The sequence below is a fragment of the Manacus vitellinus genome, unplaced genomic scaffold (assembly GCF_001715985.3).
Source record: "Manacus vitellinus isolate BGI_N305 unplaced genomic scaffold, ASM171598v3 scaffold_12_pilon, whole genome shotgun sequence".
Classification (NCBI taxonomy): Eukaryota; Metazoa; Chordata; class Aves; order Passeriformes; family Pipridae; genus Manacus; species Manacus vitellinus.
In genome coordinates this window covers 10,225,827-10,239,376 of record NW_021938949.1, presented here as the reverse complement: position 1 = coordinate 10,239,376, position 13,550 = coordinate 10,225,827, and the positions used below count along the sequence as shown (strand labels likewise).

Sequence of the window (13,550 nt, the reverse complement as noted above, 5' to 3'; positions counted from 1 at the left end):
CATTTAAGCACAAACTGTAACAGTTTCAAAGGAAAAGCACTTTTGTTTGCAGACAGTGGAGTGGAACAGAGATCCTGCCCTGGCTGGCAGCAGCTTTGAACCACTGCCCAAGCAGCAGCAGGAGCTGTAACAACTGCAGGGAGAGTGCAAGGCCTCTGCAGAACTGTTGCCAAATGCTGTGTTTAATTCAGGTTCCCAGAGCACCCCTGACGGGCTCTGGTTTGCACACACGGCCCTGCTTGGGGCAGGGGACAAGGATGTGGGTGCAGAGTGGCACAGGAATGAGACACGTGCTCAGAAACTCAAACATCACCACAAGTGTGATTCAAGGATTTATTAATTCTTACATGCAAAACATTCTGCTAATTGCATTAGCAAAAGATCAATGTAAAAACTTCACAATTTTGCAACTTTTAAATTTTGGTTTAGTGGTTGAAAGGGTGTAGTTCAACATCATATTCCTGCCAGTTTAGAAGGTACAGAACATTAGCACTAATTACAGAACCTCACAGACCCGTTACCGTTACAATCTATGCTGCACATGGAGTGACAGAGAACACTTGTCTGCATTAGTCAGGTTACACTGGGGGGGATCTTGCAAATAGTGACACTCGAGAAGGTTTGTCGTTTACAAGAGGTTTAAAATATAAAAATTACTAAAATGTCTAAAGCTGCTTCACATGATTTTTACACCTAGTTAATAAGACTAAAAGCTCAGAAAGCATAACTTACTGGGTCAGAAATAATGGGAAAATAAGGATATGCTTGAACGTTCTACTCTATAAAAGAAAAAGAAAGCAAATTTCTATCATCAGAAAGGTTTTTAAAATACAAGTTATATTGCTCAGTAAGAAGAGATTCTACAAGAAAAGCATTTACTACATAAAAGTGGGAATGACTGGTCCAGAATTGAACCTACATGAATGCCCTACTTGAAATTCAAAGGAATTTACCTATGAACACCAACCTCTCTCCACTACTGCACCTCTGGGAAAATGGTGGCTGAGCTACCCTGGCAGTGTAGTGTAAGTCATCTGTACAGTGTCAAATACTGTCTGGCACTATTGTCTGATCCAACCCAATATTCCATTTACCCATCACAACACAATGCTGTCAAAAGGACTAGATACACTTCAGTAAGAATAGTTATTTATTTTTTTAAATCACAGCAGCAAGAACTAGATTGCAACCAAGCCCTTACCAATGATAAAGCATTTACACTGTGACTCGGGGGTGTCAGTCACTGCCAGGGGTTGGGGTTCAACACCCACCACAGGCAGTGGCTGCACTGAGAAAACATTGAATAACAAAACACGTCAGAGCTCAGTGTTCTGCTCATTCCCGGTACTTACTGTGAAAAACTAGAAAGATTTCGCATTTCCTACCAGAAATTAGAGTCATTTTCAAGAAGAATCTTTAAAAAACAGTTTAGTGCTTAGTGTTCGTAGCACAACAAAGCAACTTAGTTCAGCAGATAAGTTTGGCAACACTTAATTGAGCAAGAAGAGGATTTTAAAAATAAGGCTTCACATAGGTGTGTCTTTTCAGGAGTTTGCTCTTAGAAGAATGCAAGGTAACGATCATACTTTAAACAAATGAAACCATGAAATTGTCAACTGGTTCATGAATTTATGGTAGAGAACTAATTTATAACAGAAAAACTTGGCATGTGAATGCTCCATTGTTTGAGCAAAGCACAGGATTGATGGGGTGGGGGAGGGTGATGTTTACAGCAGCAGACATTTTCTCTTCCTCTTCTTTACAGGAGGGGGGCACAGCACTGCTCGAATGGCTTCATCAAACACTGTCTTGAGGCCTCTCTGCGTGAGTGCTGAGCATTCCAGGTATTTCACTGCGCCTGGGGAAGCAGAAATGCAGTTACAAAGCAGTTTTCCAGGACCCCAGCAGCACCACTCCCAGCTGACCCCACACCAAAGCCTTAATTAAATTTAATTTAATTTAATTAAGGTACAGCTTCTTCTACAAACAAAATGCAGCTGCAGTCAAACACCACCCCAGAGGCTCATACCGATCTCTTTGGCCATGGCAAGGCCCTGTGGGTAGGTGATGGGAGTCAGCTTCTTCTCCTTCAGCTTCTCAATGGTGTCCTTGTCATCCCGGAGGTCGAGTTTGGTGCCCACGAGAATGATGGGGGTGTTGGGACAATGGTGCCTCACCTCAGGATACCACTGGAAAAAGAAACAGTGTCTCGTGTGGGGGCAGATTTCCACAGAGGCCCTCGACTGTCACCCCGGGAAGGCTCACAGTCCTTCCTGGGTCAGTCAGTGAAGGGGAGCACCAGGATCCATCAGGGCAGGATCAGAACAGGGCACACAACGAGCTGCACATCGTTGGTAATGAAGCCAACAGCGACTTCTGTATGTTTTAAAAATGTGCCCCATTAAGGGCTGCATTTTCCTCACACACCGGAAGAACCCTGACCTGCACTGCCCTCGCCCATGGAGACCCCTCCATGTGCTGTGCAGCTGAGCTGTCCAAGGACATGAAATACTGCAACAGTCACAGAGCATGTGCTGGAATGATGCTGATGGAAAGAACAAGTGCTATCAACCTAATTTTTACAGGCATTTGTTCTTAAACTTTTTAACTGTACTAAAAGGAAAGGTGCTGTTTGTGATCTGAACACTCTTAGATTACTGTTACCCCATCAACGCATAAAGGAACAACTCATACTTGGAGTGTTTCATGTGCCCTGAATTTCCATGACTCACAGGGGAGGCAAATACATTTCTGCCTTTTCAAAATACATTTCACAGTGCCTGTCAACAATTCAAAAAAAAAGCACCTAATGTTTTCCCACCACTGCTGTAAAGTGAACAGAATGAACATTCAGACATAAAGCAGTCCCAGCTCATCCTTACCTTAGCACGGACATTTTCAAAGGAAGCCGGGCTCACGAGGGAAAAGCAGATTAAGAAGACATCCTACAAAACAAGTTGAGAGCAGTCAGCCCCACAGAGACATGATTGTAAACTCTGCTGAACAGGCCAATGTCACCAGTACCTCTGTCACACTGTCAGCTCTATCACACTTGCAAAGGCAAGGTCAGCGATACAGCCCATGTGACAATCAGAGGTAGCTTTCCCAGTGGGAAATCCACTCCCAGGCAGCTACAGGCAGCCCCAAAGAGGGGGGAAAACAAACAACAAATAGATTGCAGTCAAATTTATAATCAGCTATTGCAGTAGCCAGCAACTAGAACACAATATCACTGCCTTGCACGGGGTTTTTTTCCTCTAAATGTCATTTCTTCTTCATAGACAGGGAGCTCATCAGCACTGGATGTTGCAAAGTGTGAACTATTAATATACAACTCTAAAGTCCTCAACTTGCAAAGGCCAAGGGTACACTATGGAATGGGGGGGGGATCACATGAGAATTTCTACAATTATTACTTCCATGCCCAAATCAGAAGAATCTTGTAAAACTTCTTCAGGACCTCTTGTAAAACTTCACTTCTGCTGAATCTCAGTATAAAAAAGATTTCAGTTTCTCTATAACTAAATTAGGATTAAGAAGGGCATTAAAAACATCTCAAAGATCCCTCCTTTTCTTTCTAAATAAAGAGATAGCAAAAAGAAAAACAGGTGTTTTTTTGGGATCTTGCACATGTTGCTTTTCAAGTGAAGGCAAAAGATTCTAAGAGTGAGCAGGTAAAAACATTTCAGAGCATGTTTATATAACTGCAGGACACACTTCAGAAAACAAGGAGCTTCACTGCTGACACACTACAGCCTACAAGCGCTTAGAACAATCCCCAGATTCGTGTCTCTGTGCTGATGAAGATTAGTCTTGCTCTGTGACCCAAAACTCAACAAGTGTCTCTCAAACAAACCCGACTTTCCCCAACCTACCTCTGCATCCGACCTCACTCCGGTCCCACCCGTGTTACAGAATCAGGCATTGCAGGGTTAGTTGATTGTGCTGCATTTCAAGGCATTTGTTAGGTCAGCAGCTGCCATCTGCACTGCTAAGCACTTGCAACCCAGTTGTTCATGCATCACCCCAACAAGTTTCCGTAGCAGCGTCCCAGAAGAAGAAAGAAACAACATCAAATAATGTGATACTATGGCCACTACTTCTGTTTTCCAATTTTGCAGGTTTGTGGTGACTCCAGTGCTGCACATCACGCAGACTCTCTCCTTTACTAGCTCCAGAGATCAAAAGGTGTGGTGTAACCACCAGGAATTACTGGAAGATCCCAGGTGTCTTGCACACTACCAATCTTAAGTAGGAAAAGCTGTTTATTTGTAAGAAAATATTTTATCTTAACCATATAAAGAAATTTGATAACAGAGTTCTCAGATCTAGGAATCTGATAGTTCCAAGAAAAGTAGTTGTTCAAAAAATAGGGGCCAATTTATCACTATCATAAGCAAGACAAGATGACAGAACTTGGAACTGAGGTTTATTTAAAGTTTTACATACGGCAATAGGTTCATCTGTCAGACTGGAAGATATATTCTTACCATTGGTTCCTCCAACCTAATAACAGTAGGAGATAAAGTTACTCCTCAAATGGATTTAAGGGAAAACGTTCTCAGTCAGCAACTTGTGCTCACAGATATTCTCAAGGTGGATTTTCTTCTTAAGAGAGACGCTGCCCTGTAACTCAGCACAACCAACTCCCTGCACCCAGGACAGGCACAGCCTTCCCAGAAACCAGCAGGGGGACCTGCCAGAGCAAACCTCCCCTGGAAAGCATCCTACTAACAACTGCTTTTTGCTTTGGTCCCCCTGAGCAAGCAAAGTTAACCTATTCTGTCCCAATTTCCTTCCCCGAGTACTTGGAAACACGAGCAGATTTGGAATAAATTCGGGAGAAGGTATTAAATTCCTGTATATTTCAAGGAATAAAAATATGAGTAAGGGGAAAAGATGCAGATTAATGCCAAGACCTCCCTGTGAAGTTCCCAGCTGGTGCTGCTGGGTGGCTGATCCCAACACACACACTGCCCCAGTAACCACCACCTGCTGCTTTCACCCTGCCCAGGACACAGTTCAGGTGCACATACAGGGAAAGGGGGGACAAAGAACAAGCAGGGGGTGAGTTTTAAATAGCACAGTGAAGGAAGAGGGAGGCTGAACACAGATCCTAAAAAAAGGTCAGGCTTCATCAGCACCACTGTTCTCTTCCTCTGTGCTGTTTGGCAGTTCCCTGGGGGTGATGAATCTCACACTGCACGAGGCTAAAATCTGCAGATTGCTTCACAAGAAGTTCAAGACTTACCACCCTGGTTCATTTTCTGCTGTAAAGCAATCCAAATAACTGAAAGTACTTCAGACCTGTACTTAACAGTTATACCTGCTTGTACAGAAGACATTTTTTTCCACCAGATGCTCAGATGGACATGGAATTCTTTGGCAGTCCACCAGAAAGCCACGGTCACCTCAGCAGGCTGCAGACAGGCACGTGCATTCTGTCCCTTTGTCACAGGGGAGGCACAGTGTACTCCCTCACAACTCGACATTCTCACACTATTAAGTATGTTTCACAAGCCTTTCTCTTCCCTCAGATATTTTTTTTTAAATATTTTTATTTAGAAAAATTTAAGCGAAGATGAGGCTTTAAGTATCCTATAAATATCTAAGGATTAGAGAAAACCAGCTTTCCATTGTCTCTCTTCCCAAGAGAGACAGGTATTTCTGCATTTCAACTTTAGTTGCCCACAACTGGCAAGTTCATATTCAACATGGATATTGTTACTGAGGGGAAAGCCTAAAAACTGTAAGAGTCAGTGAGCAGTGAATTAAGGAAAATTGTGAATTAAGACAGTTTACTAAAAATAGCACCAGAGTTCCTTAAATAAGATTCACATTACTCAAGAGAGCAGTTATGCTGCAGGTAAGTGGAACAATGTTGCATTTTACATTATTACCACTGAACATATATCTGACAGTTAACAACAACAACAGTAATCAATGTCAAGAAAACCCTGCAAATTACCCTTTCTTTACTTGTAGCACAGCTCCACCCGGTAAAAGCCACTGCTTTAAAGAGATTAGAAAACCAGCCTCTACAAAGATTAACTGTAACTCAGGTTGCACTGGAAAGAAGAGAACAGATCACTTCAGTGTTTTCCTCAAACATGGAAAGATGCAGGATGCAGGCAGGGCTTAACCAGCTGCAAACAGGGAAGACAGAAGCACATCTGTATCGATGTTACAGCACAAATTACAGTAAGTAATAAAATAGCCACGGGCTCAAGTGCGTTGGAACGCTGGGCCTCTGTCAATACCAATAATCTCTTCATTCAGTGCTGCCTCTTTCACATGTAGAACATCTTCAGAGGCTGAACAATATCAAGTGCTTAGCAGTGACAGTGTCAGGTTGCAGCCAAAACGCGCCTAAAAACAAAAACAAACCCTGCTTTTGGCAGGCATGCTAACCTTGAAATCAATGGCCTGGCTGATGGGACTATTCACCAAGAGGTTTTTGCATTTGTTTTGGGATGGTTTTTTTCTTTTTCCTTTTAAATCAAGCATTCTGGCCGATTCTGAGGCTGCAACTACACAAATGCCAACAAGTACCAGTGCACACAAACACACAACCATGCAAATTTTAGCTTTTGTAGAGCTGTACACACATCAAAGATCATAAATTACAGCTACAGCAAGATGAAGGAAAGGAGCTTGCAACAAGTCACTAAGAAATACAACTCTGGGTGTGACAATGCTGGCCCGTTGTTCAAAAAGAGAAATGCTTTATGTCAGACAAAGCTGTTGAGACTCCCTGAGGTTTCTCAGGGCATCCTTACTGTTTGTGGGTAGGAGAGTGGACGTAGTCTGTCATAGTCCTCTTGACCAGCTGTGTCCCATAAACCCAGATTGACTGGTTTGCCATCAACCATTACATTGGCAGAGTAGTTGTCAAAACTAAAAACAAACAGAGAGTTGGCTGCATTAGTTGGCAGTACAGTAAGGCACCCAAGGACTTTTTCCTCACAGAGCCCTAACTGGGAAAACTAGGGAAGAAACTTTTATTGCATCCTTCTGCTCCCCAGAGACAGTAAAGCTGTTCTTTAAATAATGAGGCTGGTATTGGGTAATGGAATAAAAAAATACGCACAACAGACTTGGTCCAGGCTGAGCAGAAGTCATCTTTGTCATGGCTCTTCCAAGGGGAGAGTTAATCATAGTGAGCAGAGGAAAGCAGGGGATGTACTTAGCAAGCACTTTCCAGCCTTAGTGGGACATTCAGCAAGTTAATCTGTCTCATGTTGTAAGATTTAGAATAGAAGATACATGAGCAGCAACCAAGGAATCCTTAATGACAGGAGCAGGTAAGAGAAAAGCTTATCAATCCTGCTAATCAAAAACCCCTCCAATGAAGTGTCAAAGCCAATAACCAGGGGCCAGTAGAGGCATTGTTATCATCTCATCAATAGTGTGAGTGCAAAGGTTTTAATGACTCGTTAAGGCTCAACCACTTTCACTGGGAACACAAGACACTGTAATGCAAAAATCTGAATTTAAGACCAAAGAAAAGAAACACGAGTAACTAAGGCAACGAGGCCTCACCCAGGTAACAAAACTCATCTGTACATCTCCTTAGAATGTATTTGGTTATCTGAAAAATTCATCAAAATATAAAGACATCTGAAAAGGGCAAAGAAGTTGCTCATGTATAAGACACCTCCCCCCAGCAGGCCCTTGGAAAGAGAACTGCACTAATTCCGAAAGAAAACGGGAAGCACCAAAATAAATGAGTCCCCACTGTCTCGCCTGAGGAGCTCCAGAGCTGGGACTGGCTTAGCACAGCATTGGCAGCAGCACAAAAAGGGGAGAGAACAAACAAACAAAAAATCTCCAGCCATGCAAGCCAACTATTCCTGACTATGACTTGATGTTTTACAAGCTGTTCAGCCTTGGGACTGCTTATAATGAATGACATTAATGACAGAAACACTATTTTAAAAGAGAACAACATCTGATAAAATGTTAGCAAGTATTAGTCCCTGTTCAGCCAGGGCAGAGGGAGCCAACACTGAGGGACCATGAAGGAGCACTGCTGTGACTGTGCTAAGCAGTAAAAGCCCAAAGTGCTTCTCTCTAGGCACATCTGGATACTCAGCTAAACATTTCAGATGGAACTGAGGGGCACTTGCAGTCAATTCCAATAATTCAAATAAGGAATCTGGAATGGCAGTAGGCACAGAGAAGTTGACAGAAATGAGTTATCTGATAAGTACTTACACAGTGGGTATATACTCTCCAGGAAATGCATTGGTTGTGTAGCTGATGAGCAGGCATGTTTTACCTACAGCACTGCAAAAACAGAAAGTTCACATGTAAAACACATTCACATAACAAGAAATCATATTCCTTTTACAGGAAGAAGACTAATTACACCCAGTCACCTCAGGACCTGTCTCCCAGGGAGTGTCACTGAGGAGTGTCAGCAGTTACTGGGCAGGAAACCAGCTGACAGACTGCAGCCTGAAGATAACTGGCAATGAAAACACACCTAATATAAACATCCATTCTGTGAAGTCATAAATTTTGTAAATTTTAAACACAAAAAACCAAACACAAGCATTAATAAGACTACTAACATCTGCTGGTCACCTGAGTGATAACTCATGTAATTCTCATGCCTTACTCCAACTCCCTGAAATTAAAAAAAAAAAAGAGAAGTATTTCCAGATACCCTTTACATAATTCCAAAACTGTTATATTTTCCAGAAAATGGCATACTTGCACAAAAGTAAAATTAAAGAAAGCATGGAAAGTATAACTTCTCAACACATCATTACTTTTGAGTATTTAAGGAACAAATACAAGTGATGACCCCCACATTATTTATTGCTATTGCAAAGGCTCCCCACGTGCATTCACCAACTATTCAAACATTTCATGAACTGATTTATAGATAAATCACATTCCACTATTGGAAAACTTGGAACACCAAACCTTTCCCTACTAATCTAATTCTCAACAGCCTCAAATGGGGGCAGGACAAGGTTCCATTCCAGGTTCCTTTCAAAACTCTGGCAGCCAGGTCCTTCCTTCTCCACATCTTACCTGGAGTCAAACATCAGATTAATGACACTTCTGAGTTTTTGTTACAGTTTCAATTAAAGTGTTGGAAAACTTGAAATTTTTTAAAACAGACTCTGCAAAGACTGTTTCTGACACTGCAGGCTGGTTCCCTTGCAGGCTTCCCACTTGCATAATCCTTTAGCAGTGTGAGAGATTCCAGGGGTGAGCATGCAACTGGTTCCTCCAAGGATACCACCAGAGCCCTGCAGCCCAATCCCTCCTCCCCAACAGACTGAGCTCCGTGCAAGGAAACTCCATTGTCTTGCAGATGTTTTATCACCACAGCGATTTGCTCAAAGTCAGCAGTAACTCTGAAACCCAACTGCACCTACACCGTGATCTCGCCAGTAGCATTAGCTTTGACTCAGGAGCCTCCTGAACTAAGTCTGTCACAGGTAAATTTGAGCTTTGTCACAACCATTGTCACAGCTCAGTCTGTACCAGGTCTCTCAGTTGAACTTTAAGCAGGTCCAGGCTGCATTAGCCCAAGAAAGTATTTGAGAGCAGCATCTGACAACATCACCTTAAATACCTGAGCTATGGAAGAGTTGCTTCATTGTGCAAAATTAGCTGGGATTTTGTCTTACAGCCCATTTTTAATTGTAATTTGTTCTATGTTTCTGAGCCAATACCTACCATAACACCCCATCTGCTGCAACTCTTTCTGATCATACCATGCAGCTTTCCACCCTGTTTTTCACCTCCTCACACAGTCTGAGCCTTTTTTTCCTTTCAGCATGCACTCTTACCAAGCTATAATAACAACATAAAATTCTGTTCTCGTTAAGTAGAATCTCTGAACATTTCCCTGTAGCAAAAGCCTTGAGATACACTTGTGCTCAAAAGCAGAAGATGGATTTACCCTTTAAAGACTTCTGTGGGAAAGAATGGAGGAGCAGCTCACCCCACAGATACCTATTTAACAGCTGTCAAGAGAGGAGATCCCATCTCAGCTCCTGCACCAGCACTCACTGACTGCAACAAGCCAGAACAGGGAGCGAAGGAAAGTTATTCCTCCTCCATAAGGACAACTTGCTATTTTAGCTGCCTGCTGATGAGTTAGACCAGTTTGGATGCACTGCTGAACTGCTCTCACATCACAATCCAGGCGGCTACTCTGGGTCAGCTCAGGAAGGACAACTGGGAAAACCTTCAAGATCCCGAGAGGAGCAAGAGCCAACTGCTCTGGGAAATTTCTCGAGCTGCAGAAACAACATGTTCTCACACTTCTAGAACCTGTTTGGTCTGATGCTTCATTTTCCAGTAAGTTCATTACAGGTAATTTTAGCTTCTACCAAATTCATGTTGAACTCAGCATTTTCAGTAGCGGATCGAGAACTTTTCTCTGCACCCAGGCTCCTTTGCTCACCTTGCACTGGAACTGGTGAGTGTGCTCTGGCTAATCACAGCAGCCAGGAAGGTGGTGAGAGATTCCATTCCAAGCTCAGAAGTGCCTGTAGTGTGTTTCTGCAGCACCAATCAGCCAGAGTCGTTTAAACAAGAAAAAACACGTCCAACAACCCTGTTTCAGACTTGCTCCATCCAGGTTTCCTGCCTTCCTTGCCTTTTGGCTCACTGCCCCACGAATCAGATCGTTATGGTCACCAGTCTTAAAAATAAACACTAATGCCTACCTTTATAAAGTACATCCTCTAAGTGCTTTATCAACTTTTTTAGACTTCTAACTTCTGTATTAAAGCAACTCCCCTAAAGAGAATTCAAAATGTTTGGCAAAATCTAAATCCTTGCACATGAAGGCTGAGACTAAGAAACTAAAATAACACCAAGATTAGTCATAAGATTTCTAGCAACTATTTAATCACGGCTCTGTCCACCCACTATTACATAAATGAAACCAGCAACATTTGACTGTCATTAAAAACGTGGCCTACAGAAATCCAGCTTCAAATGCTTAACAAAACTACCTTAACAAAGGACTGCACTGAGTCTCTTTATGGTTCTGGGTTGCAACCAGGAATCAATGCACTCATATAACCACATATGTATTAATTCCTGAAAACAAAACATATCTTCTCTTTCCTGGTCTTATATACAACAACAAATTCTATGAAATTTCCCCACTGTGTTAGAGCTGCTTGGAGCCATGTTTTATCTGCAAACAGGAGGCAGCCTTCATAAAAAGCTTTGATTGTGCCATTTCTTCCTTTCTCTGCCCCACATGAACTACGTGTCTGGCAAACAGGATGCACAACAGCTCAGCTCTTCACTCCACCACTGAACAGCAGCTGAGATTTCTCCAGTACCACCCTCAGATCAAGAGTTCAGGATTTTTGCTACAGTAGGTTTAGCTACACGCGGCTCTGCCAGATAAGCACTAGGACACACCCTCTCTGACACACCACTCACTCGGACACACCCTCTCCCAAATATGCTCTTCAGGACTTAAAATGCTACTACTTCTTTTAAAAACTCTAAAAAGTTCAGTAACACAAGTCACTAAATTTCAAGTCACTGTGCTCTCTACAGATGGCTCGGGAGGAACCTGAAGTGTCCAGCATCTCACACGAATTACCCTGCACCCCCCTCACAAGCCATCAAATCAAATACAGCACGGCTTTAGTACACACGGCCTCAGATTAAGCAGAATTCCAAAGAGGGACTCCTAAATCACTGCTCTTGCAGTATTTCTACAATTAAAAAATGCCTACAAAAGAGCATGAAGTGTGACCACTTCCATGGCATCCAGTAATTGGTGATTTCTCCAAAAGACAGAACTCTCCTAACATTACACACCATGACTGGAGATTTCATACCACTCAACAGCTGCCTTTTTAGAGTGAAAACAAAGGCTGCTAAAAATAACTTCAACAAATGCTTTTTCTCAAGTGTCAATCACCAGCAATTCCTGCAGTTCCTCAAGCGGCTGCTCCTCATCTGTCCTGCACATTCCTGCTGCTCTCTAGCACAGAGCTCAAAGCAACAGTTGCCATTCATTTTCCCCCAAACAATCCTCAGAGCGAAGAGAAAAAAACCAAGGGGAAAATGGGACAGCCCAACCAGCACACATGGCACGCTCTTCTAGCCAAGTCAGTTGTCTAAACACATACCAGCCAAAACTCCAAGAACAACCATGAGCTACATATGAGAAACAGCCTACTCATTAACAAATTAAAAATTAATCACAGGTACTTCTAGAGCTCTGGTTATTTTGTTCCCAGCAGATCTTTACGGAGGGGACACAAAACAATGCCCAAGTTTTATATTACATAAGCAAATCTTTAACTTGCATTGTTTCACAGGAACACCAAAGCTTTGGCCTTATCTAAGCCAAACACGACACGTTTCCTAGAATACCTGTAATGCTGGAGCTCTTGAAGCAGCAACAGAACAAAGACACACAAATAGTTAAGTATTTTTAAAAACACTGAACGGAGGACGATACAGAGCTGCCAAAAATGAGCAATACCTGAACGGAAACTTAAAAGAGAGATTTGTTTCTAACTAAGGAGGAAGGAAAACAAATTAAACTACTGTATTTTGTTCACAAATATGTACAGAACTCAAGTAGAATTACACCACTTTCATTTCCAAGACAAAAAATAACAAACATGTTAGGAAGTGGGATGGTTTACAAACCAGATGACCAAAAGAACTGTTATGTTGAATGAATTACTGAACACTATACAGTTTTTTTGAGTTCTCAAATCTAGTGGAGGAAGTAGACTGAACGTTTTTCCCCACCCAAATACAATGCATCACGTTCATTTATGGCATTGTAAATACAGAGTTCAGTTGAACTAAAAAAAAAATTATATACAGAAAAGCAAATTTGTTTGCTTTAAAATCAATATAACCAGAAGAGCAATCCATAGTTATCCTATCTGTCACCAAAGAATTACATTACCATGAAAATTCTTCATTTATCAAGGTACCACTTTTTTGTTCATATTGCTCAAAATCTTACCTAGCAAGTCAAAACAAGTTTGTCACACAGTAAATTTATCTTTCAACCATACTTTGCTACATAATTAAAAACCAATCAACAAAACCCCTCCACAAAATAACTTGAAGATTAAGCCACCACGTGAAATTACAGATCACAGTATCAAGACCATTTAATTACATTTCACTCTTCTGTCATCTACAGAAGTTTGCTGTGATACCAATTATGCTCAGCCTACACTGGGATTTTTGTTTCTCCTAAGGGAAAAAATGTCTCTCAAACTGCATAAGACAAGTCTTGTTTTCCAACTGGCCTGTGATGTTCCCCTGAGCTCTGACATCCAGTAAGAGAAGGAATCCCTCCGAGTTTTTGGGAACAGCATCGTGGGGAAAACACAGAAACAGCAAACACACAAACTCTCTCCTCACCTCAATTCCAGCACTCCCCACACTGAAATTCAACAGCTAAATTTAGGAGCTAACTCGATTCTAAAAAGCCTCCCCAACTTGTTTCACTTATAAGTAGCACCATGTTAGATGCTGTAGTTGTAACAGCTCTTTACAGACAAGTATATAATTATTTG

The 13,550-nt window shown here is 42.0% G+C and overlaps 1 protein-coding gene across 3 annotated transcripts; it reads right to left on the bottom strand.

The window, feature by feature from the left end:
* Positions 1-319: 319 nt before the first annotated feature.
* RAC1 (Rac family small GTPase 1) lies at positions 320-10,710 on the bottom strand. 3 transcript variants are annotated; one of them, XM_018067343.2, is made up of 7 exons: positions 10,433-10,710; positions 8,218-8,289; positions 6,780-6,897; positions 4,450-4,506; positions 2,883-2,945; positions 2,030-2,189; positions 320-1,858 (listed from the first exon to the last, which is right to left on the bottom strand). In XM_018067343.2, the coding sequence occupies exons 1-7, from the start codon at positions 10,498-10,500 to the stop codon at positions 1,728-1,730; spliced, it is 669 nt and encodes a 222-aa protein (XP_017922832.1). In that variant the 5' UTR covers positions 10,501-10,710; the 3' UTR covers positions 320-1,727. The 3 variants fall into 3 exon arrangements, with proteins under 3 accessions (XP_017922832.1, XP_008926264.2, XP_017922831.1); XM_008928016.3 differs by lacking the exon at positions 4,450-4,506 and having other exon boundaries at positions 10,433-10,640; XM_018067342.1 differs by lacking the exons at positions 4,450-4,506; positions 10,433-10,710 and adding an exon at positions 8,577-8,620.
* Between the last annotated feature and the right edge of the window lie 2,840 nt (positions 10,711-13,550).

Bases quoted from the DNA above. Each gene is read 5' to 3' on its own strand.
- RAC1 (XM_018067343.2), bottom strand. From the start codon at position 10,500: ATGGAATCTCTCACCACCTTCCTGGCTGCTGTGATTAGCCAGAGCACA. The intron at 6,898-8,217 runs GTAAGTACTTAT...GTTTGTTTTTAG, and splicing joins GGAGAGTATATACCCACTGT to TTTTGACAACTACTCTGCCA. The intron at 4,507-6,779 runs GTAAGGATGCCC...TACTGTTATTAG, and splicing joins CACTCTCCTACCCACAAACA to GTTGGAGGAACCAATGGTAA.